The sequence below is a fragment of the Urocampus carinirostris genome, chromosome 9 (genome assembly GCF_059441175.1).
Source record: "Urocampus carinirostris isolate Australia breed hairy pipefish chromosome 9, RoL_Ucar_1.0, whole genome shotgun sequence".
Lineage (NCBI taxonomy): Eukaryota > Metazoa > Chordata > Actinopteri > Syngnathiformes > Syngnathidae > Urocampus > Urocampus carinirostris.
In genome coordinates, this window is record NC_142357.1 from 40,461,779 (window position 1) to 40,485,603 (window position 23,825).

The 23,825-nt window shown below is 41.4% G+C and overlaps 1 protein-coding gene across 1 annotated transcript in view; it reads right to left on the reverse strand.

Annotated features, from left to right (window-relative positions):
• gfpt2 (glutamine-fructose-6-phosphate transaminase 2) overlaps positions 1-23,825 on the reverse strand; it is a 41,685-nt gene that overhangs the window by 7,585 nt on the left and 10,275 nt on the right. Inside the window, exons 5-15 of the mRNA XM_088343876.1 lie at positions 23,412-23,470; positions 23,209-23,343; positions 18,486-18,547; positions 15,750-15,829; positions 9,322-9,433; positions 9,093-9,256; positions 6,458-6,553; positions 5,659-5,756; positions 5,470-5,590; positions 3,764-3,921; positions 1,406-1,520 (exon numbers count right to left, since the gene is read on the reverse strand). Coding sequence (XP_088200002.1) covers positions 1,406-1,520; positions 3,764-3,921; positions 5,470-5,590; positions 5,659-5,756; positions 6,458-6,553; positions 9,093-9,256; positions 9,322-9,433; positions 15,750-15,829; positions 18,486-18,547; positions 23,209-23,343; positions 23,412-23,470 — 1,200 coding nt within the window. The remainder of the gene's footprint in view (positions 1-1,405; positions 1,521-3,763; positions 3,922-5,469; positions 5,591-5,658; positions 5,757-6,457; positions 6,554-9,092; positions 9,257-9,321; positions 9,434-15,749; positions 15,830-18,485; positions 18,548-23,208; positions 23,344-23,411; positions 23,471-23,825) is intronic.

Sequence of the window (23,825 nt, forward strand, 5' to 3'; positions counted from 1 at the left end):
TCAGAGTGTGTTCTTTTCGTCATCCTCATACAATCTCAAGTTTTAACCTTGACAAATATATAAAAGGCTCAAGAAACTTTTGACCGGCGGCATCATTTTCTGACACAATAATGCCTTGACTTCAGCAGAGATCAAATCTCCTCCCAACCCACTTCATCTGAGTCATCAAAGCCTTTTTTCATCCCTAGCCAGCGTGTCTAATTTTCTTATCGGATCTGACCAACTTTTACTAAGAATCGAACACAACAAAAACAGGTGTAAACCTAAATATTTTTTATCAATAATGTATTGTTTGGAAACCTTACGAGTTTTATTTAAAATGCGGCCATTTTGCAATTCACAACGACAATGCAGTGGCTCAGGATACAACGACCGCTCACATTTCACCAGTGATCAGGTGACCAAACCCTGACCCCCAGTGGTGGGAGGACTTCACTACAAGGCCATTTGATTGCTCAACTGTTACCTGAATGCCTGAGCAACTTTGCTATCAGAATTCTCGGTGACAAAAGGGGAGAAATGCTAAATTGATTGAGTTCATCTCAATGAATCGGTTGATTTAAGAACTAAGAGATGGATTTCATTGGGTAAATCCACAATGAATGTAGAGGTGCAACCAAGAAAATTATCCAATAATCGGATTAGAAGATTGACTAGAAGATACACCCTTTCATAATTTCAGACCCTAAAAACGGATTTCATTTGATTCTTACATTTCTATTCTCAATTTTTACGATCCAGCACATTTTTTTCAAATTTTCAAATTCATTTTTTTCTACATTGAAGGATTTTATACATTTGTCTATAAAGGATATTATAAAATGAACTACAAAATAAGTACATGTACTCAGTTTGATGCAGTAGAGGGATTCACTGACTGTTTCTCTTCAAGGTACATTAGAAAGTTAGGCTGTCTGGAATGCATCAGACGTATTTTGAGAACAGAATTCCTGTGAGTGTTGACGGGAGAAGGCCAGACGCACAAGGACAAACATCTCGACGCCCTTCGGCGAGGAGGTGAAGCTGGCACCTGGCGCGCCCATGGGAGGAGTCGGCACGCCCACGGGACGAGTCGGCACGGCAGCTTGTGAAAAGATCGGGGGAGATCGATCGAGGGACAATCGAGAGAGAGGCTCGACGAAGAGCGACACTAATTTGGCTAATTCGATGGAATTCACTTAGTTAAATACTTTAAGAAATTAAATCTGCCCTCGTGTGGAAATGCCGGTCTCTTGTTCATTTTTCCATAAAGAAACGAGCATGCATTGTTAGGAGAATGGAAGTTGTGTTTGGTGAATGGAGTCAGATCACTCTTTTGAACAATTTGGTAAACGATACATTTTTAATGTTGTTTATTTCCTAAAAAATTCCATCCTCGTCTTCTCCCCGGGCCCGATTTTCTTACCTGGGAGCTCTCGGAGGCCATTGATGATCTCCAATCTTCTCTTCTGCAGTGAGATCCTGTCCTCACTCATCATCAGCCCGAACATGGTGAGTGCTACAAACTGACTGGTGTACGCCTGGATAAAAAACACATTGAAATGACGACTGAAAGTTTTATACAAATGCAACACCAGGCAACTAAAAGTTCTATTTCAGGGGTCGGCAACCTATGGCACGCATGCCAGCAGTGACACTTGAGGGGTTAACCAGTAGCATGCAAGCGCACGGCAAAGTAATAATGATTTTTTTTTTAATGCGCATTTTTACCTGAAATTTTGACATTTTCATTGCGCGCTACGTTGTTTAGCAGCTTTACGTTGAGCATGTGTCTGCGCAGTGCCTCACAGAGGAGGAGAGATCCGTGTTTTAACCCTCCCACAGAAGCGCGATAAATGAACGAATCTCGTTCTTTTCAACCAGCGTGGACAGATGACTGGGGCTTTGTGCAAAAAAAGACCGTGCTGTTTGTGCATGATGCCTCGAGAGCGTTGTACCTCGCACCTCAAGTGTTAAACGTCATGACGAGACGAACCATGAACATGAATTCAAGGACGAGTCTGAAAAGGCGGATACATTAAAACGCGCTGTGTCCAGGTACGGTGTCGTGTAGTGCCTAAATCTGACTCTCCTGCAATAATTTCGGCACGAAAAAACGGCTGAGAAATTCTTCGGAAGACCGCGAAGGCAAGGAAAACAAGTGTTTTGAAGCAAATGATTCGACGAGAGATAAACAAAAGAATACTCCTAGCAAGAAAAGGACATTTCTGCCAAAATGGACTCAATTATATTCCTGGTGACGCTATGAGGAGGATGATAATGGAGGCTACATGTTCTGTGATGCGTGCACCCAGCGTGACAAAAAAAACTGGATTGCATAAATCATTTCGCAATACGAACTTTCAGAAAAGCACATTGGATCGGCACAACGACGACGAAAACCGCAAATTAGCTATGGAAATTCCGTTGCTGCAATTGGACCTTGAGAAGGCATTACAACGGTGGCGGGACAGCAAACCACGAAGATTATATGAACTGAAAATTCTGAAGTGATTAAAACTGCATGAATATATAGACCAATATTTCAACAATATTATTTTGTACAATGGACAATATTTTTGTGAACTGAAAAATCTGAAGTGATAACTGCTTTGTATTACCAATTAAGTGTGATGATTAAAACGGAATGAATATATAGATTTATATGATATATTTGTTGCCGATTTACAATTTCAATATAAGACTAAAATTTGGGGAGCCATAGATCTCTGTCGGGACCCATAGATTTTTGAGCATGCAAGTCCCCGGGACCCGTCACTTTTCACAGCTCAAATGAACTGCTTATCGGAATGCAGGTTTTTTGTGAATGAAACCCTGGTTGCATTGGATCCCACGGTGTAAACAAATGTTGTTGTTTTTTTCCATTTAAAATCGGACTTCCCTGCCTATACTGTTTGCAAAGTAAGACACACTTTAAACCTTTTATGTTTTTTTTGGGCTTTATGATCCAACCACAGAGGAATACCTCCACTTTGCGATGTCTTACTGAAAAGGTGTTCGACAAATCTAGTTCGTTTTATTAATGTTATTATTATTATTATTATTAACAGGGTTGGGTAGGGTTACTTGAACTGGATTACTTTCAATGACTTTTGGATGACTCCAATGCCAAAAATGCTAATAAAATAAACTAAATATGAATAAAATGACTCAATTTTGTGCAGGCTTGGGGAGTAACGGAACACATGGAACAGCAAAAATGATGTTGGCAAGCTGTTTGGATTTATTTTAATTTTGTTTCTGTCGCATTTCATGTTCGTTTTGCCGGAGATCAAAGAGATCAAAGCCAGGAGAGAAAGCTTACCACGTGTTGTGAGTCATCATTTTATTCATATTTACTTTCTTTTGTCTTTTATGAGCATATTTGCTATTGGAGTCATCCAAAAGTCATTATAAATAAACAAGTTAAAGTAACCCTACCCAACCCTGAAATTGATTAATAATCGTAATATTATGAAAAACGTCTGAAACTCTTCAAAATCACTGTGCTGACATATTTATGTCACAGAAGGTTACCCTAGAAGTGTTGATGAACAAGAATAGAGGAAGATAAATTGGTCAGTTATACGATTTCAACATTTATCCATGTTGTATATTTGGACTGGTGCAAAATGGCAGCTCAGTTGGATATAAAAAAAAAAATATTGTGCAAGTCCAGAATCTTGGTGTGGCACACTGACTTACAAGAAAATTTGAAAGTGACACTCCACACCAAAAACGTTGCTGACCCCTGTTTTATTCTATGAAGTTTAAATATCCATACCTTGGTGCTTGCAACTCCTATCTCTGGCCCAGCGTTGATGTGGACTCCACAGTCTGTTTCCCGACAAATGGAGCTTCCCACCGTATTGGTGATGCCCACCGTTAATGCGCCTCTTTCCTTACAGTATCGCAAAGCCATTAAGGTGTCCGCTGTCTCTCCTGGAGGGAGACAAGAAAAGATCAGGTCGAGTCGCATTTTTATAGCGCCTTAAATCACGAAAAGTCTCAAAGGGCTGCACAGAACACCTTCCCATGATGACCAGGCTGTAATGGAGGTTGCAAGGACATTGATAGACAGTGCATGGTCAACATCAGCCATAAACTTAAGTACTGGTAATCAGTGTACCCTGTCATTTTCCTTACGGGTCTGAGCGTTGACACCAAGTCGGTGAGCTACGCTTGAAACAACAGTGAGCGACGGCAATCCCAAGTGTGGCAACTAAGTCATGATCAAACATGTCCAAAACTTGACATCACCTTACATTTTGCTGAGTTTCCGGCAATGCGAAATGATTTTTCTCTTTTGAATGAATTGACTCATGTATGATTGCAAAGTGCCCTGCAATTGGCTGGCAACCAGTTTAAGGTGTCCCCTGCCCACTGCCCGATGATTGCTGGGATGGGCTCCAGCATCCCCGCGACCCTACTGAGGATAAGCGGTGCAGCTAATGAGATGAGATGAGAGATGAGATGATCGCAAAGGTTGCAGGGCCTACAAACATCATTTGTTTTTACAATTCTTTCACAAGATTTCCATTTCTTTTATTCCTGGTATCTTTTGTCGCACAATACTAACATTTTGGGGGGCTTATGGAGTCGGTTGCACGATACACAACTGTATTTAATTACATTTTTGAGTGGAAGTACAATGTTGGCAACAATATTCACTTGATATAATTTCCAATTATTTGAATGCAACACAAACTTTTTCCTCTTTTTCCTTTTTCCTTGTTTTTTTCTCCTTTTTTTAAAATTCCTTTTTTTAAAAAATCTGTGTTTATTTTTGCCGAGCTGTTACTTTTTCTTTTTGTTCTCTATTTACTTTTTTTCCTTTGTTTCTTTCTTTTCTTTTTTTCTGGCTTTTTTTCTGAATTTTTCCTTCTTTTTTCTCTTCCTTTTGTTTCTTCTTTCTCAGCTTTTCACTACTTTTTTTTTCCTTTTTGTTCTATTCCCCCTTCCTTTAAGTCATTTTGTGCACAATTTGACATCATATTTGGTCGTGTAGGGATGAAAGAAGCAAAAACCACCTGAAGAGCCGTTTGGGACCCGAAAGAGCCGGTTCTTTTTAGTGAGCCGAGCCGAAGAAGCCGGTTCTCGAAAAACTCTACTGACTTGACTCCAATTCGTTCTACTTCGACCTTGACTTCCAAATACCGCATTTAAAAAACAGCGTCGGGGGAACCCGTGTAATTTTACCTTCATGCACTGTAACTTTGACTTCATTTGCTTCTTAATTAGCAATTTCGAGCCCTGATTTTTGTGAGCTGGCTAGATTTTCTTCTTCTTCAGAGCGACCTGCTTTCTGCGTCGAGCGATTACCGGATGGTGGGCGCAAGCCTTTCTCTTTCTTCCATTAAAACTTAAGAGAAACGAAACGCAAGTGGGTTCTGTCTCCGTTCTGGTCCTGACATCCCTACTTTACTCATACAAAAATGTCCAATCTACAACGCGTTCATCAGATCATCTCAATCCTGAGGCGATTCTCACCCGACTGGCTGATAAAGAAGCTGACGTCGTCTCTGAAAACGGGCGTGTTGCGGTCCAGGAAATCGCTGGCCAGTTCCACCATGACCGGCAGTTCCGTGAGCTCCTCCAAAATTTGTCTGGTCTGAAAAAAACAAAAAGGAAAATCAGCACCGCTGTTATTCCACCTTCGACCATCGACTTCATACTTACGGCGACCGCCGCGTGGAAACTGGTGCCGCAGCCGATCACGATGAGCCGTCGGCAGCGTTTGATTTCTTTGAGGTGGTCCTTTAGTCCTCCCAGAATCACTACCAAAAGACAGGTGTGTGATATGTGACCACTAGATGGCACTGTTCTCCAATACAAACAAAAAACAGTGCCACAGCAGGCAGCAAGACGCAGGAAAACATGGCAGCAACCTCAATTTTGTTTCCACTATGTAAAAGAAATAGAAATATCTTGCTTCGGTGTTTTATATTTGACCACTAGATGGCACTGTTCTCTAATGCTAACAAAAACCAGTACCACAGCAAGCAGCAAGATGCTAGACAAATAAGGCGACAACCTTAGGTATCAATTCCACAATGTAAAAGAAATGAGAATATCTTGCCCTGGTGTTTTATATTTGACCACTAGATGGCATTGTTCTCTAATGCCAACGAAAACTAGTTCCACATCAAGCAGCAAGACGCAAGACAAACATGGCGGCAACCTTAGGTATCGATTCCACTATGTAAAGGAAATCTAAATTCCACCCTCCAGTGTGTAATATTTGACCACTAGATGGCACTGTTGTCTGATGCGAACGAAAACCAGTGCCACAGCAAGCAGCAAGATGCTAGACAAATATGGCGGCAACCTTAGGTGTCAATTCCACGATATAAAAGAAATGAAAATTTCTCCCTCAATGTGTTTATTACCACTAGGAGGCACTCAATATTACTAACTGTCCCTTTAAGATGTCAAACTAATCTGGTTACAAATCAAAAAAAGGAATAAGTTGTTTTACCGGTGTTGTTGTCGAAACAAATGCGCCCTCTCATGGTGTTGACCACCGATTCCGGCTGCTCGAAGATCTCTTTCTGCATGAAGGAATCAAAGTTTCCTGAAAAAAAGAAAATGATCATGCTATAAATGTGGTGTAATATAAGTTGATGGCACTAGATGGCACTGTTTGTCTGACAGACAAACATGGTGGCGACCTAATTGTGTAAAAAAGAAAGTATGATAGTTCATGTTTTTTTTGCCTACTTTTCAAATCAATGTGTCACGGTTGCCATGGCGCCCAATTGGCCCCGCCCCTGTGCCGCCAGCTACGGCTCGTTAACAGATTAGCTTTCTGTCCATTTAAGCTCAGTGCTCTCACTTTGCTCTCACTTTTCCTTGGTCAGTCCTTCAACGAACCTTTGCCCCGCCAGACACGGGTTCCTACTCGGTCCTGTTTCCTTTTGGTATTTCCTGTCCGGTATTGTTCCCGTTTATTTTTGTCCTGATATCGGTTTACAGTTTTGTTCCCGTCTAGTTTATCCTGTTTAATTTCGATGTACTGTAATGTTTTTGTTCCAGTTTATTTTGTCCTGTTAAATATCAGTTTCCAGTTTCGTTCCCGTCTAGTTTGTCCTGTTTAATTTTGATATCCTGTTTTCGTTCCTGTTTATTTTGTCCTGTTTATTTTGTCCTGTTTAATATAGCTTTCCAGTTTCGTTCCCGTCTAGTTTGTCCTTTTTAATTTCAACATCCTTTTATTGTTCCTGTTTAATATGGATTCCAGTTTCGTTCCTGTCTAGTTAGTCCTGTTCATTTTCAATATCCTGTTTCATTATCAATCCTGTCTGTCCGTCCTGTCCGGTATCGATCCCATCTGTCCGATATCTAACCGGGGAATTGGTATCGATCTCGTCGGCCTCTGCCTTCCTATCATTACACGCTGGCTAACGTGAGAAACGTCGCGCGTTTGGGTCCTGTTCCTGTTCTTGACACAATGTTTGTTTTTTACAGAATGAAAGTTTTTTTGTAAATATTCACACACTGTCCCTTTAAAACAATGTATATATAAGAACAAAACTGCAATACGTATTGAAATAAAAAACGAGACTCTAGTTAAGATAAATGGTTTAAAATGAATGAATGGAGTAATATTTTATGTAAAAAAAAAATCACGTCCTCTGCTGGATGAAATCAGTTAATGCAAGCTATGAAATGGAATATGTTTGTATCGATATATGTTTTAGCCAGCAGGGGGCGGAAAAGTATATTTTTAATTGATTACATATTGTCATTAAGGCCTTTCATGTTGTGTTCTGTTATATTTCATTCCAGTGAGATATTGTAACAGTAAACCAACGCTTGTACTGGCTGTTTTTATCCAACAGGGGGCGCCGGAGTCTTGTTTTTTTGTTTTATTTTCAAAGGTCTTTTTCAAAACCCGCTCAAGAAGGCATAAGCGAGCGAAGCGGCTGCTTAGGGCCCTGCAACCACTAGGGGGCCCCCAAGACTGGTTGACTTTTTTTGGTGCCAACATTGTATGTCCACTCCAAATACTTTTACAGAAATACAACAAAAATACTACTAAAATACTGCTTTGGGAATACATCAAGTATACTACTGAAATCCTAAAAAATACCAATACATACTACTATAATATAAAAGACTACTAGAGGAATATGACAACAAAAATACTGCTAATTACACCTATAGCGATACTACAAAAAATGTTCCGCTGGAAGTATTACAAAAATACCACGCTCAGAGAAGCACAAGAGGAAAAAAAAGCTGCGGGTTGAAATAAGTCCACTTGATGTTGCCAAAGCCAGGTGCCTCTCACAAAGATGCTGTACTTGTATTTCTTTCTTTTTAACCCTGACTCCTGCCTGTTTTTCTCTTTCTTGTTCCTCTTTGTCTCTTTCTCTCTCTTTGTCTTTTTACATTAATTTGCTCTGTCTTCCTTTTTTCTTTTTCTCTCTTTTCTCTCTCGCTTTCCCCCTTCTCTCTTTCTCTTCTTCTTTTCTTCTATTTCTCCCTCCTTCTCTCTTTTTCTCTTTCTATTTCTCTCTCCTTCTCTCTTCTTCTTTTTGGATTTATCGCTCTCTCTCTCCCTTTATAATTCTCTTTGGATTTTTCTCTCTCTGTCTCTTTCTATTTCTCTGGATTTCTCTCTCTCTCTCTCCCACTCTCTCTTTCTATTGCTCTTTGGATCTTTCTCTCTCTCTCTTTCTCTTTTTATTTCTCTTTGGATTTCTCATTCTCCCTCTCACTCTATCGCTCTCTCACACTCTCTCTCACTCTCCGGTTGTCAGTTCGTCAGCGAACCTCTGTTGTTACAAGGCAAGCATTTGACCCTGACTCCCGCCCGTCTCGTTTTTGCACTCGTTTTTTCACCCGTCCGTTTCTAATCTTCCCGTTTGTCTCCGGCTACGACCTGTTTTTGATCCCGACCACGTCTGCACTTCCGTCCCGGCTTATGACTGTTTTTTGATCCCGACCACGTTTTTTGCTCTCCTGTCCCGGCTATCGACCTGTTTTTCCGTCCCCGACACCGCCATCGCCCGCTACGGAAGATCTGCCCTTCCTCTTTCTATTGGATAAACTAGCGGTTAAGGCTCGGTTTTTGGGTCCTGATTCCGTCCCGGCGGCGACAGTCTCACCTTTCATGATCTGCTGCAGTTCCATTTTGAGGGTCTGGACGGCCCGGACGGGATCTTCCCCGGCCTGTCGGTTCATCCTGTGGATGGAGAGCTTCCCTCCTCTCACCAAGGCGATGTCGTCGTCCTCCAAGTAGAGCACCTTGTTGGTGTGTTCGATGATGGCGCTGCGGAAAAACGGGAAACGGTGAATTCCGTTCCGGTCGTGCGGAGGCCGGCCGTTTCCGCTCACCTGGCGTCGGAAGCGAAGTAATACTCCACCGGTCTGCCGTCCCCGACCGAGTTGACGATGCCGCCGGGGCGGTTGTGGTTGTTCTTTTCTTGGATGTCCTCCTTAAAGAGAGCTGAAGGGTCGCAAAAGAAAGGTGAAGGTTTGAAGACGTTACGAAATAAAACTATCGCGTTATGGCGACGTCGTTACCCGTGTTGGGCGCGTTATTTTCAAAAAGGAAATCGTTATCGTTACTCACCACTTCCAAAAATGTAATCACTGAATTACTCTATCGTAAAAGTGACCAGTTTCCAGGAAAAGTAACATTTCTGTTACTTCAAAAAAGATTTTTTTGTCAGTCTGTCTGTAAGCCTTTCTCGACCCTGACTCCCACCTGTCCCGTTTTTGCTCCCGTTTGTCTCCGGCGACGACCCGTTTTGATCCCGACCACGTCTGCTCTCTTGGCCCGGGTTACGACCGATTTTGATCCCGACTATGTCTACTCTCCCGTCCTGGCTTACGACTCGTTTCCGACCCCGACCACACTTTGCCCTCCCGGTCCCGGCTACCGACCAGTTTTTTTCCGTCCCTGACACCGCCAAGAGAGAGAGAGAGAGGGGGGGATGAAATAAGGTAGAAAAAAGAAGAGCAAATTCCAAGAAAAATAGAAGAAAATAGAAAGGTAAGAAAAAAAAGAATATGTTAATTATCTGTATATCTTAGTGCTAGAAAAGAGAGAGAGGGAGAGAGAAAGAGAGAGAGAGAGAGAGAGAGAGAGAGAGAGAACTGAAATAAGATGGAACAAAAGGAAAGAGAAAAATTTAAGAAAGAGAAAAAAAAAGAAAAGGGAAAAAACTCAGTTTTAGATTTTTTTGGGGTCCCGTAGCAGCAAGATGGCCAAAAACATATCAGCTCCCTAGGTGATCCTCATCTTATGTCAAATTAGTGAAAACAATCTCTAACTAAGTTTCATATCAAAGTTCATGCATTTTTCCCTACTATGAAATTCTATCGTTTTCTATACAATGAATGAATGTTTGTTTTCAACCTCTAGGAGGCACCAAATAATACATACTGTCTCTTTAAACTATTGCAACGTTTTGATCATGACACTTTGCATTTTGCTTAGATGTCAAGTCAATCCATTTTTGTCCAGCAGAGGTCATCGCACCAAATTGTGTCAAATGTTTCGAAAGACTGAACCATTTCAGCACATTTACTTCAATAGTACGTAAAGCACCACACTGATTTGTGGCGAATGCTTCATAACACTGAACCATTTCGACACATTTGCTTCAATGGTACATAAAGCATTGATGAAGTGGTGTCAGGATTCACCACTCTGATTCGTGGCGAATGCTTCATAACACTGAACCATTTTGACACATTGCTTCATATTGATTCACTGATTCAGAAAGCTTCAGTTTCTCCATCTCGACTGGATGATGCTCATTTGTAGATACGTAGTTACTTTTTGGAGCAACGCCTTTTTGGTGTCAGTAACATATGTTGGCTTGGTGAGGGATGGGCGTCACCAGGGTGAACTTGCCCAAGACAAACCACAGGAAATGGTGCCCTTACGACCCGTGTGGTTAAAGGATCCAACCCACCAACCAATCAGGGAGTTACATTTTAAATGAAGTAACCAGTAACTGTAACTAATTACAGTTTCAGTAACACGCCCAACACTGGTCGTTCCTTTGTTAAGCTAATGTGTTATGGTCTTGCATAGCTCCCACCACCAGAGGGCCCCAAATGGTGTTTTGAACTGGACACAGCTTTGTCCAATGATCAATCAACCCTTTCACAGGACATTTTTATTCGGCAAGCTCTGTCCGGTCGTTTGGAGTTTTTCCGTCATCCCCTGTTTCGTTTTTACTTTAAAACCATGTTTGTTTGTTACTTTGTGACTTTGTACCTTGCCGTTTTCATTTCCAGTTTTTCTAGTTTGAACTTTGTCAAGTTTGGGTTTTGTTTCAAGTGAGTTGATTTTGTGCCCACTTGTTTGTTTGGTACTCTGATATTGATTTCTGTTAATAAATACCGTCTTTTTTTGGGAAACCTATGCCTGCAGTACTTGGCTCCACCACACGGGTTCATTATCCACACCGCAAAACATAACATAAAGGTTCAAAAGCAATCTGCTGATCTAATGATGGTGATGGATTCATTCGGCTAGTTTTGTAGCAGGAACATTTCCCGATAGTGAGGGAAAAACGGGTTTCGTGGGGCGTAGTCTGTGTCGTTTGTCACCCAAGAGAAAGAAAAGTATTTTGAATAGAGGGCAAAAGGCAGCCAGCGTTGATCGGGCGCACCCTTTCGCGTATTCGACAGTGTCAATTGCACTTTGGACCCGGTGTCACGCCGGTCCTTTAAAACCATAAATGTCTTCCGGAAAGACGGCCGTGTGGACGGAACGGGCCAATCGAGTCGGCGCTATGAAATCGTCATCCGGCTTTTTTATGATCACCGGCGGAGACGCTCTGCTCATGATGTGACTCCCTTATTTTTATTGAGGAATAAACATTCCTTCTTTTATGATTGATTTCTTTTTATATTGTGGTGATCATTTTAAATGTCTTACTCTGTTTCATTTCAAAATACATTCAGAAATGGATAAGTATGTACAAATTCTAAAGATAACTATTTCTATATACTGGACTGTCTCAGAAAATTAGAATATTGTGATAAAGTTCTTTATTTTCTGTAATGCAATTAAAAAAACCAAAATGTCATACATTCTGGATTCATTACACATCAACTGAACTATTTCAAGCCTTTTATTATTTGAATATTGCTGAATTTGGCTTACAGCTTAAGAAAACTCAAAAATCCTATCTCAAAATATTAGAATATCATGAAAAAGTATAAAAGTAGGCTATTCAACTAATCACCTGAATCATCTAATTAACTCGAAACACCTTGCGAGGGTTTCCTGAGCCTTAAAAACACTCAGTTCAGTAAACTAAATCACTGCTGATCTGACTGCTGTCCAGAGGACCATCATTGATACCCTCCATCAGGAGGGTAAGACACAAAAAGAAATTTCTCAAAGAGCAGGCTGTTCACAGAGTGCAGTTTCAAAGCATATCCACAAAAAGTCTGTCGGAAGGGAAAAATGTGGCCGGAAACGCTGCGCAACCGAGAGAGATGACCGCAGCCTTAACAAAATTGTGAAGAAGAGCCGCTTCCAGAATTTGGGGGAGCTTCAAAGACAGTGGGCTGAAGCTGGAGTCCAGGTATCAAAAGCCACAGTTCACAGACGTGTCCGGGAAATGGGCTACAATAGCAGTATTCCCGTGGTCAAGCCACTTCTGAACTCAAGACAACGGAACAAGCGTCTGACTTGGGCTTTGGAGAAGAAGCACTGGACAGTTGCAGAGTGGTCCAAAGTCCTCTTTTCAGACGAAAGCAAGTTTTGCATTTCATTTGGAAGTCAAGGCGCCAGAGTCTGGAGAAAGGCTGGAGAAGAGCAAAATCCAAGTTGCTTGAAATCCAGTGTGAAGTTCCCACAGTCAGCAATGGTTTGGGGAGCCATGTCAGCTGCTGGTGTTGGTCCACTGTGTTTCATCAAGTCCAGAGTAAATGCAACTGTGTACCAAGAGATTTTAGAGCACTACATGCTTCCATCTGCTGAAAAGCTCTATGGAGATGAGGATTTCATTTTCCAGCATGATCTGGCACCTGCTCACAGTGCCAAAACCACCAGTAACTGGTGCACTGACCATGGCATCACTGTCCTTGATTGGCCTGCTAATTCCCCTGACCTGAACCCCATCGAGAATTTGTGGGGTATAGTTAAGAAAAAGATGAAAGACACCAGACCTACAAATGCAAATGAGCTGAAGGCCGCTATCGAAACATCCTGGGCATCAATAACACCTCAGCAATGCCACAGGCTGATTGCCTCCATGCCACGCCGGATTGATGCAGTAATCCGTGCAAAAGGATTCCCAACCAAGTACTGAGTGCATCGATGGACATTTTCAAATGTTTGATTTAGTTTTGCTGTTATAAAATTATTTTTTGACTTGGTCTGAGGAAGTATTCTAATATTTTGAGATAGGATTTTTGAGTTTTTTTCAGCTGTAAGCCAAAATCAGCAATATTCAAAGAATAAAAGGCTTGAAATAGTTCAGTTGATGTGTAATGAATCCAGAATGTATGACATTTTTGTTTTTTTAATTGCATTACAGAAAATAAAGAACTTTATCACAATATTCTCATTTTCTGAGACAGTCCAGTATATATATATATATATATATATATATATATATATATATATATATATATATATATATATATATATGAACCACCGCCCGCTTTGAGACTGGGAGGTCGGTGGTTCGCGCCCCGGCCGAGTCATTCCTAAGACTTAAAAAGTGGTCGGCGGCGCCCTCTGTTGGCTGCGGCTGCAACGGCTCGCTACAACGGGTCAGGTGCAATCGACATTTCGTTCTGTGTACATTGTTACACAGAATGACAATACAAGGAAATTATTATTATTATTATTATTATTATTATATATATATATATATATATATATACATAGCTAGATAGAGAGCTAGAGCTAGAGAGCTAGGGAGAGCTAGGGCAAGAGCGAGAGAGCTAGAGAGAGCTAGAGTGTGATAGCTAGAGAGAGAGAGCTAGAGTGTGAGAGAGAGCTACAGAGAGCGAGAGAGCGCTAGAGAGAGCTAGAGATAAAGAAAGCTAGAGAGAACTAGAGAGAGCTAGAGAGAGAGAGGGCTAGGGAGAGCTGGAGAGAGCTGGAGAGAGAGAGAGCTAAAGAGTGCTAGAGAGAGAGAGAGCTAAAGAGAGCTAGAGAGAGCTAGAGAGCTAGAGAGAGAGAGCTAGAGAGAGAGAGAGAGAGCTAGAGAGAGAGAGCTAGAGAGAGCTGGAGAGAGCTAGAGAAAGCTAGAGAGCTAGAGAGAGAGAGAGCTAGAGAGAGAGACAGAGAGAGAGAGAGAGCTAGAGGGAGAGAGAGAGAGAGAGCTGGAGAAAGAGAGCAAGAGAGAGAGAGAGAGAGAGAGAGAGAGAGAAAGAGAGAGCGCTAGAGAGAGCGAGAGAGAGCTAGAGAAAGAGAGCAAGAGAGAGAGAGAGAGAGAGAGAATCTTTATTGATTTATTGATGTATTTATTCTTTGTGTTTTTCATCTAAATTTGAATTGTTTTTGAATTGTATTCAAAAACATGTTCAGAAGGACAGCGTTTCATATTTATTGCCTACTCGTGGGACAAACGTTTCAGGAAAAAAAACAAAAAACATTTGAATACTAGGCAGACATTCACAAACTATTATACCAATGTTTTTTATAATATTTGTATTTAAAAAAATCATAGGTTTCTATGTTTGTCCTGCCAAGCTCTGCACTGTGGCACTGGGCCTTGCTGGCACTTGACAATACAGTGCCATCTAGTGGTCTAATATGACACATTGTGGCTTTCAATATAGATATTAAAAAATACTATAAATTCTATTTTTTCCCATTCATATTTTTCTTAAATTTCCATTTTTCATTTTATCAAAAATATATATAATTTAAAGTTAAAACAAAAAAAAATGACTTATCATTTTACTTCTTTTATTTCTTTTTCATTTATGATTATTACGTTTTTCTTTAAAAAGTGTTGTTCTATTCTATTGAAGAAAAAAGAACACAGAAAATAAAATAAAAAACACTTCTTTTTTAATATTTCAAAACAATGAAAGATAGGTTCCCTAAAACGACTGTTTAAAGAGGTCAGCAGGGGCCCAAGCACCACCCAGTGTCCATTTGTGCAGCACTGTGTATTTGGCCTGAAACAAAAGTGTTTCACCAGCTATATATGTTGCAGCTGGGGAGCACGGCGGTGCAGTGGTTTAGCGCGTGTGCGGCACGATTCTGAAGTCATGAGATTGAACCTCCTGTGTGGAGTTTACATGTTCTCCCCGTGCTTGCGTGGGTTTCCTCCCACATTCCAAAAAGATGCATGTCAGGTTAATTGTCCAGTCAAAATTGTCCGTAGGTGTGAATGAGCGAGCGAATTGTCTGTCCCTTTGTGCCCTGCGATTGGCTGCCAACCGGTTCAGGGATGGGCTCCAGCAACCCCGCGACCCTACTGAGGATAAGCGATGCAGATAATGAGTGAATGAGTGAGTAATGAATATGTTGCAGCTCAGGACGGCAGTAGCTCAGGAGGTAGAGAACAGGTTTGATTCCCGGCTCCTCTGAGTTAAATATCAACGTTGTCCTCAACAAGACACCGACGCCGCTATCGGTGTGCGAGTGTGTGTGTGAATGGGTGAGTGTGAAATACATTGTAAAGCACTTTGGGAGGTCTTCATTGACTTCATTTACTGCAACTGGCAACCAATAACAAGAGCAGCTATTAACCTGCTGCCAAGTGGCTAACAGGAGTGGCTAGAGAAGGAAAGAGTGGGGCACTGAAAAAGCGAGTAGGACGACTTACCGGTCTTGTATTGCACAGGTATGCGTTCGGTGGACAGCTCGTGTTCGCTCCGTACGCCGATAAGCAAGGGGCTTCCTCTCCTGAAAAAGAAGAAAAATCTTCTTTAGATTTGCAAAATAATAAGAATAAAAAATAATAGTGCGTAGTTTTACTCATTTTAAGCATTGTTCTCTCTCTCTCTTTCTTTTCCACCCCTTTTCTCCCACTCTTTCTCTGTATCTTTCACTCTCTGTGTCTCTCTTTTTCTCTTCCTTTGTAGCTCTTTGTCTCTTTTTCTCTCTGTGTCTTTGAACCTCTTTTGCTCTAACTTCCTTTTTTCCTTTTCTCTTTCTCTCTTCCTACCCTTCGCGCTTTCATTTCTCTCCTGTCTTTCTATTTCTCTTAGGATTTCTTTCTTCCTCTCCCTTTTTCCCCTCTCTCACAACTTCTCTTTTCATCTCTTTTGTTTCTCACGCTCTCTCCCGCCCGCTCTCTCCTTTTCCCTACCTCTTTTTCTTATTTCTTAATCTCTCTTTTTCTTTCTCTTTCATCTACTTGTCCGGCCCCCGACAGAATGATCGCGTGGCCCCCCGAGTTCCAATGAGTTTGACGCCCCAATGTACGATAAATGGAGAAAAAGGTGAAAGTCTGCGTGTTTATGATTCATCCACGAAATCAAATATAAACGCGGTATGAAAATAAGCCAAGAGACTCCATTTAAGAGAAGGAGCAAAGGTTCATGGGATGATAAAAAGCAGCGTGAGGCGGTCATATTTGTTTTGAAGATGAGACGCAGGAAACATAGCGACTCAAATCAAAGTCAAGAGAGTGATAAAGCGGGAGTCGTGCCGGTCATGTCGGGAACAGGAATCCGATAATGAGTTAAGGAGATGCGGGAAGACGGCCAAAAACGGGAACTTCCTCATGAAAGAGAAGATAAGGAGTTTTTTTTTTTTAAATGGATTTGGGTCATTCTTGTGATCGGGTGCCAGTTTTTAACATTTCCTGCTATTTCTTCTTCTACTTCTTCTTCTTCTACTTCTTCTTTCTTCTTCTGTTCTGTGATTATTTTTAGTTCTCATTTTTGTAGTATTCAAAATATGAATCATGTTGATTATTTCAATGTTTACGATATGAATTTGTATATTCTCGAGGTGTTTGTTATATGTGGCTACGCAGGAGATCTAGCTCATGGTTAGGGAAGTGAAAGTGGGGAGGAGGAATTTGGCTCAGGCTTCTTTTGGGACATCTTACCTTAACATTGCTTTTGTTTTTAGACGTTTTGTTTTGTTTTTTCCAGGTTCAAAATTAAGTTGCATTCCTTCGGTCATTCATTCATTTGTTCATTCATTCATTCATTCATTCATGCGTACATTCGTTTGTTCGTTCGTTTGTTTGTTCATTTGTCTGTTTTTTTTTTTCATGCATTCATTCATTCATACGTTCATTCATACGTTTGTTTGCTCATTGGTTCATTTGTTCGTTCATTTGTTCATGCATTCATTCATTTATACGTTCGTTCATTCTTTTGTTTGTTTGTTCATTCAGTCGTTCCTTTGTTCATTTGTTCATTCATTCGTTGTTTGTTCATCCATTCATTTATTTATTCATTCATATGTTCGTTTGTTTATGCATTCATTTATTTATACGTTCATTCATTTGTTCATTCGTCAGTTCATTTGTTCATTTGTTTTTTCATTCAGTCGTTCCTCGTTCATTTGTTCAGTCATTCATTTGTTAATGCATTCATTCATTCGTCTGTTCATTTGTTCATTTGTGTGTTCGTTCGTTCGTTTGTTTGTTCATTCAGTCGTTCCTCGTTCATTTGTTCATATGTTTGTTCGTGCAGTCATTCGTTCGTTTGTTCATATGTTCGTGCATTCATCCATTCATTCATCCGTTCATTCATTCGTGCGTTCGTTCGTTCATTTAGTCGTTCCTTCTTTCATTTGCTCATTCGTTCGTTCATCCATTCATTCATTCATTCGGAAGAGAGATTTTCAAACTGTAACAGAACATAGCATTTTAGTGTACTTGTACGACCAACAGAGTCATTTATTTAGAATGAATATATCCTGCATAGCTATCTGTGTGACCTACGGTAGAAGGCAGTTAAGCATACAAGAACATCTTAGAAGAAGAAGTCTAAGCGGACAGACTGAGGAGATCATTTCTTACTCATGCCATGAGGCTCTTGAACTCCACCCAAGGGAGTAGAAGCCCACATTAAACGCCACCACCATATTTGCATATTATTTCTTTTATTTTATTATTATTTCATTTTTTAACACAAGGATACAGCTGGAAGTGTGAATTTCCCAAAGGGGATGAAGAAAGTATCTATTCTATCTATCTAGACATCTATCTAGACATCTATTTAGACATCTCTCTCTCTGTCTATCTAGACATCCCTCTCAATCTCTCTCTCTATCTATCCATCTAGACTTCTCTCCCTATTTCTCACTCTCCATCCATCTAAACATCTCTCTCTCTATCTATCTAGACATCTGTATAGACATCTATCTCTCTAGTCATCTATCTAGACATCTATCTATCCATCCATCTATCTATCTATCTAGACATCCAGACATCTATCTAGACATTTATCTAGACATCTATCTCTATATCTCTATATCTCTATATCTCTATATATATCTATCTATATCTATCTAAGGCCATTTTGACACATAATATAGCATTTGACGTGACTGGGGCTTAAATGGAAGAGGAATGTGTGTTTTTAGCGTGGAAACCGACCTGGCCACCACAGCCTCTCCGGGAAAATGGCGACTTTTGAAAACCAGAGCAAAGGCCCCCTCCTGAGAAGACAAAAACAACAGTTATACCCCGGGATATGGCATCCCCACCTTACGACGTTTTCACGATACGGTGTGGAATAAGAAGTTTCCGCAACCCCTCTGTTAGCGTGCCCAAAAAAACTCACGACATTTAAACTTTGTGTGAACGAAGAGTGAAGTCTCTAAGACGTCTGTCCGCTATTGGTCGACATCGTATAAGATGCTGCTCTTCTATTGGTCGGTGTCTTTGTATCCTTAAACATGCTATTGGTTGAACTACCACCTACCTATGGTACAATGTAATACCTTTTTATTTCGTGACTGTATTGATTAGCAATGGGTCACCAAAGTTGTAGTGATGCTAAGGCGAGAAGCAATAACATGATAACCATGGAAACAAAGCTCGCAATAATCAAGAAATACGATAAAGGCATAGAAATCTCGACCGATCGGGATCGTGACTAAAAATGAGGAGACAAAGAAATCTTCTAATCTTCTAATCTTCTAAGGGCATCTACCCGCTACTCCACTGTACCAACTTCAGTCACGTCACACCAAAAATAATTGAAATGTCATTAGTCCTGTAAATGTATTTTTGTTTTATTTAATCATATACACATATAGTTTACAGTAGTGGTACTTACTATCTACTATTTCAGCAGGGAAATGATCTAGGGCAGTGATTTTCAACCACTGGTCCACGACACACTAGTGTGCCGTGAGTGATCGTTAGGTGTCCCGTGAGAAATGATCCAATGTCACTTTTGAAAATTTTATAAAACATTTATGAATCATTTTCTGCGAATATGATGTCATTGTCAAGTGTCTGTGCTATAAAAACTGGGGGGGTGATTATAAATGATATTGTAATTAAACATACTGTTCAGGGTTCATTTTATACCATTTTTGGTTAGTGGCGTGCCACCAAATTTTTCCAATATAAAAAACATGCCCTGGTTCTAAAAAAGGTTGAAAAGCACTGATCTAACGTCATGATAATACTTGAGAGTGTAAATTCAGTGTCATTATTCTCCCTTTCCCTCGGCATCCACCCGCGACTCCACTCAACCAGCTCGAGTCATGGAAATGGTTATTTTATTGAAAAACATGTAATGGGATAAAATAAATGCAATATATGAACACAAAGGATTTGTGGCTTCTTTGTTTGGGTATTTGACTTGTCTATGGAGAATGTTTGTTATTGATTATTGTAAATCAAATCAGATCAGTGAATGGATTTAGGAGGAGTGGTTCACACCGCCTTATTATAGAAACCCAGTGAGTGAGGCCTAGACCGGTTTTCAATCAATATTGTTGTGTGGTGCCCAGTGTAGTCTGGGAACAAGTCAAATATCATTTTTCTTTCCTCCGAAATATATTTTGAATTTTTTGGAATCAAATAACAGGCATAAGTAGTACTTGCAATGTAGTATTTGTCATGATTACTGATGTGAGGTGCCTGGGTCCGCTCTTTTGGCGCCAACTGCCTCGGTCGCTGATTGGCTAACTGTTACTTTTTAAACCGCCGTCTTTTTGTCACCGATTGTCAGTCCGTCTGCGAACCTCAGCTCACGCTAGGCAAGCCTTTCGATCCTGACTCTCTCCTGTCCTGATTCCTGTTTGGTTCCCGACCCCTTCTCTGAACTTAGAATAGAATGTGAAGGATTTTTTATTTTATTTAATTGACTAAGCGGAATTTAATATAATACAAATTAAATTTTGTCGAATGCAGTGGGGATTTTTCACAGAAGGCTGAAGGTCCCGCCGTTCGAAGTGTAGAGTGTTTCGGCTGGGGAATTTTGATAGCGGGTCGCTGACGAGGGAATTAGGCCATGTTTTTGGCATTGTTTTGAGCTGATAAGCTTTCTTGTTTTGAGCCCTCTAGACGTGGCGGCGTCTTCCGGCGAGGAGGAGGTGGCGACGGGGTGGAAGGAGTCGCCCAGGGAGGAGTCAGCCCGCCCAAGGGGGAGGGGCCGATGCCCCCGACGTATCAAAAGGACGGAACCCGGAAGATGGATAGAGAAGAGACAGACAGGACCGAACACAAATGAGAGCAAGGCTCGACAAGACTAATTAGACTTATTTGATAATAATTCGGCAAAATTCGATGGAATTCACTTGAGAAATAATTTAAGAAAATAAATCTGCCCCGTGTTGAAAAGCCTGTCTCTTGTCAATAGGTTTCCCTAAAATTAAGAAACGAGCATGCATTGTTAGGAGAATAAAGTTAGTGTTTGGTTCATGGAGTCAGATAACTCATTTGAACAATTTGGTAAATGCTACATTTGGAATATAGTTTTTTCCCTATCAAATAGAATCTACTTTTATTGTCATTGTTCCAAAATGGTTTGAACATATAGTGACAACGAAATTGGACGTGGCACTCCAGGTTCACATTCAACAGTCAAGATAAAAGAAAACAAAGAAGATAAGGTTATAATTGACACAATATTTACACGAGAAATGTGGGCATCGTAATAGTGCAGCTAACTTGACTACGTTTCTGCTCCCCCGTCCCGGTTTTTTTCCGCTCTCGACACCGCCATCGCTCGCCACGGAAATACCACTTCTGCGTCAGAGCGACCCGCTCCCCGCAACCAGCAATCTCTGGATCGTGTGTGCAATCCTTTCCCTTCTTCCCAATAAAACTGTGAGTAGCGTTACGCGAGTGGGTCCTGTCTCCGTTCTGGTCCTGACAGTATTTTGTTGTTTAGATGTGTTTCTGGGGTACTGGGGGTTCGGAACTCATTACCAATTCATATACTGGGGTTCTAGAGTCGTTATCCATCCTTTTTGCCCCAAAACAAAGCAAAAGTGACTGCGAAATCGTGAAACGGGGGAAAAAAACTGGAATCGGTACCGGTATTTCGCAAGGTCCTGCGTGCGGTTTGTCGCGCCGAGGGCGAGTACGCTCCGTTTTGTGGCGGTGGCTTTTCGGGGGTAGGACCGTCTGCTTCTCGTTACCCCCGCCCCAGAAACGGGGGAAAAAAAAAACGGAATTACGACAGAAAAGCGGCCCCCGCCCAAAAGCGTCCGGGAAGAAAAATAAGAAAGGGCGGCGACGTCATCCGCGATGCTGTGAACGCGGTTGCCGCGGCGACGCTTGGCTTTGTTTGACAGGGGAAATTGAAACGTACGGGAGAAAAACAAAAACACCTCGGGTGGAACCTAGCGACGCTATGACGGAATATTTCTTTTATGAGATCTAAAGAGGAGAAAGACACACGTTCGCATATCCTGCTCAAAAAGGATGAAGTGGTTTGCCACATACTGTAGATATTTACAGAATATAGTTGCTGTCATCAACAGAAATGAGAAAAAGAAAATGGTCAAATAACCAGAAGAGGAGGAGGACCCAAATGCGTAACGTTTTTCAGTAAGGCAGAAGTCCAGCGTGGAACAACAGGAAGACAGAGGCCGACAAAATCGATACCAGATACACGAGCAGATAACGGACAGGACGGGACAGACAGGATCGATACCAGATACACGAGCAGATACCGGACTGACGGGGTCGATACCGGACAGGACGGGACAGATAGGATCAATACAGGACACTGGAGATTGGAGCAAGATATCAGACAGGATGAGATGGACAGGATAGATACCAGATACTGGATTCAGATATCAGACAGGACAGGACAGATAGGATTGATCCTAAATACACAAGCAGACAGCAGATCGAGAGGGTCGATACCGAACAGGATCGATACCAGATACCGGACAAGATGGGACAGACAGGATCAATACCGGAAACTGGCGCAAGACATCGGACAGGACGAGACGGATGGGATCGATACCAGACACTGGAGTCTTGAGTCAGGTACCAGACAGGACGAGACAGACAGGATAAGAACCAGATACACAAGCAGATACCAGACCTATGGGGTCAATACCAGACAGGACGGGACAGACAGGATCAATACCAGAAACTGGAGATTGGAGCAAGATATCAGACAGGGCGAGATAGATGGGATCAATACCAGATACTGGAGTCTGGAGTCAGACATCAGAAAGGACGAGACAGACGGGATTGATACCGGATACCGGAGAGTGGAGCAAGATATCAGATAGGACAAGACAGACGGGATTGATACCAAATACTGGAGACTGGAGCAAGATATTAGACAGGACGAGATAAACAGGATCAATACCAGATAATGGAGTCTGGAGTCAGATATCAGACAGGACGAGACAGACAGGATTGATACCGGAGACTGAGGCAAGATATCAGACAGGGCGAGATAGACGGCATCGATACCAGATATTGGAGTCTGGAGTCAGATATCAGACAGGACGAGACAGACGGGATAAATACCAGATACACGAGCCGATACTGGACAGACGGGATCGATACCGGACAGGACGGGACAGACAGGATCGATACCGGAAACAATAAATTCCATTTATCTATTACTTCAAATATTAGTACTTTCAATTTTTCATAATATCTCTTTAGCGTTAAATGCTTAATATTTAGTAATGGCCATTGTTAATATCATAATGGTATTTTTATTATGACTGGACTAACTATCTAAATAACTGGATACAAGTGTTTCGCTTCAGTTTTTGCTATTTTGCTTCTAAAATCTTTTGAAAAGCTTCTACGTAAAATAATGTTTGACTCGTTTCCCCCCCCCCAAAAAAAATGTGCGTAAAAGATGAGGAGTAAAAGTACTCACCAGCTGCTGAATGACCCTCTCCACCAAGGTGGAGAAACTGATGCCGTCGCATTCCCGATTATCGTAGACGTATTTGGTCAACTTGGGGATCACCTCCGTGTCCGTCTCCGACTCGAAGGAATATCCTTTGGTGATCTGTCCGGAAAGAGTTTTAGGAATTACGAGGATCCCTAAACGCAACGCCGCAGTGACTATTTACTCACGAGAAAGGCCTTTAACTCTTTGTAGTTGGTGATGATGCCGTTGTGGATGACCACGAATTCTGGGGATCGGAAAGTCGGTTACCGTGGTTACCGAGTCTTTAAAGTCCTCGTTTGTGTTATACGGCTGCTTCGAATGATGTCGAAATACTTCATTTGAAGAAAAAAAACTGCAGTATTGCTTCAAATAGATAGCAAAAACAAATGCACTCATAAACATGATTTTAGGCTTAGAAAGGAATGAGCTTGGCCTGGTCAACCCTGCATGTGGGGGTTGCAAAGTCCCACGATTCACACATCCTTCACTTTTCCACTGTTTCCTTCTCGAGCCACTCGTGTTAGCCACTTGGTCGGAGGCCATTGCTCGTCGCTAGCCGTTATCGTTATCTGCTCCTGTCTTTCAGTCTCCCTTGCTTT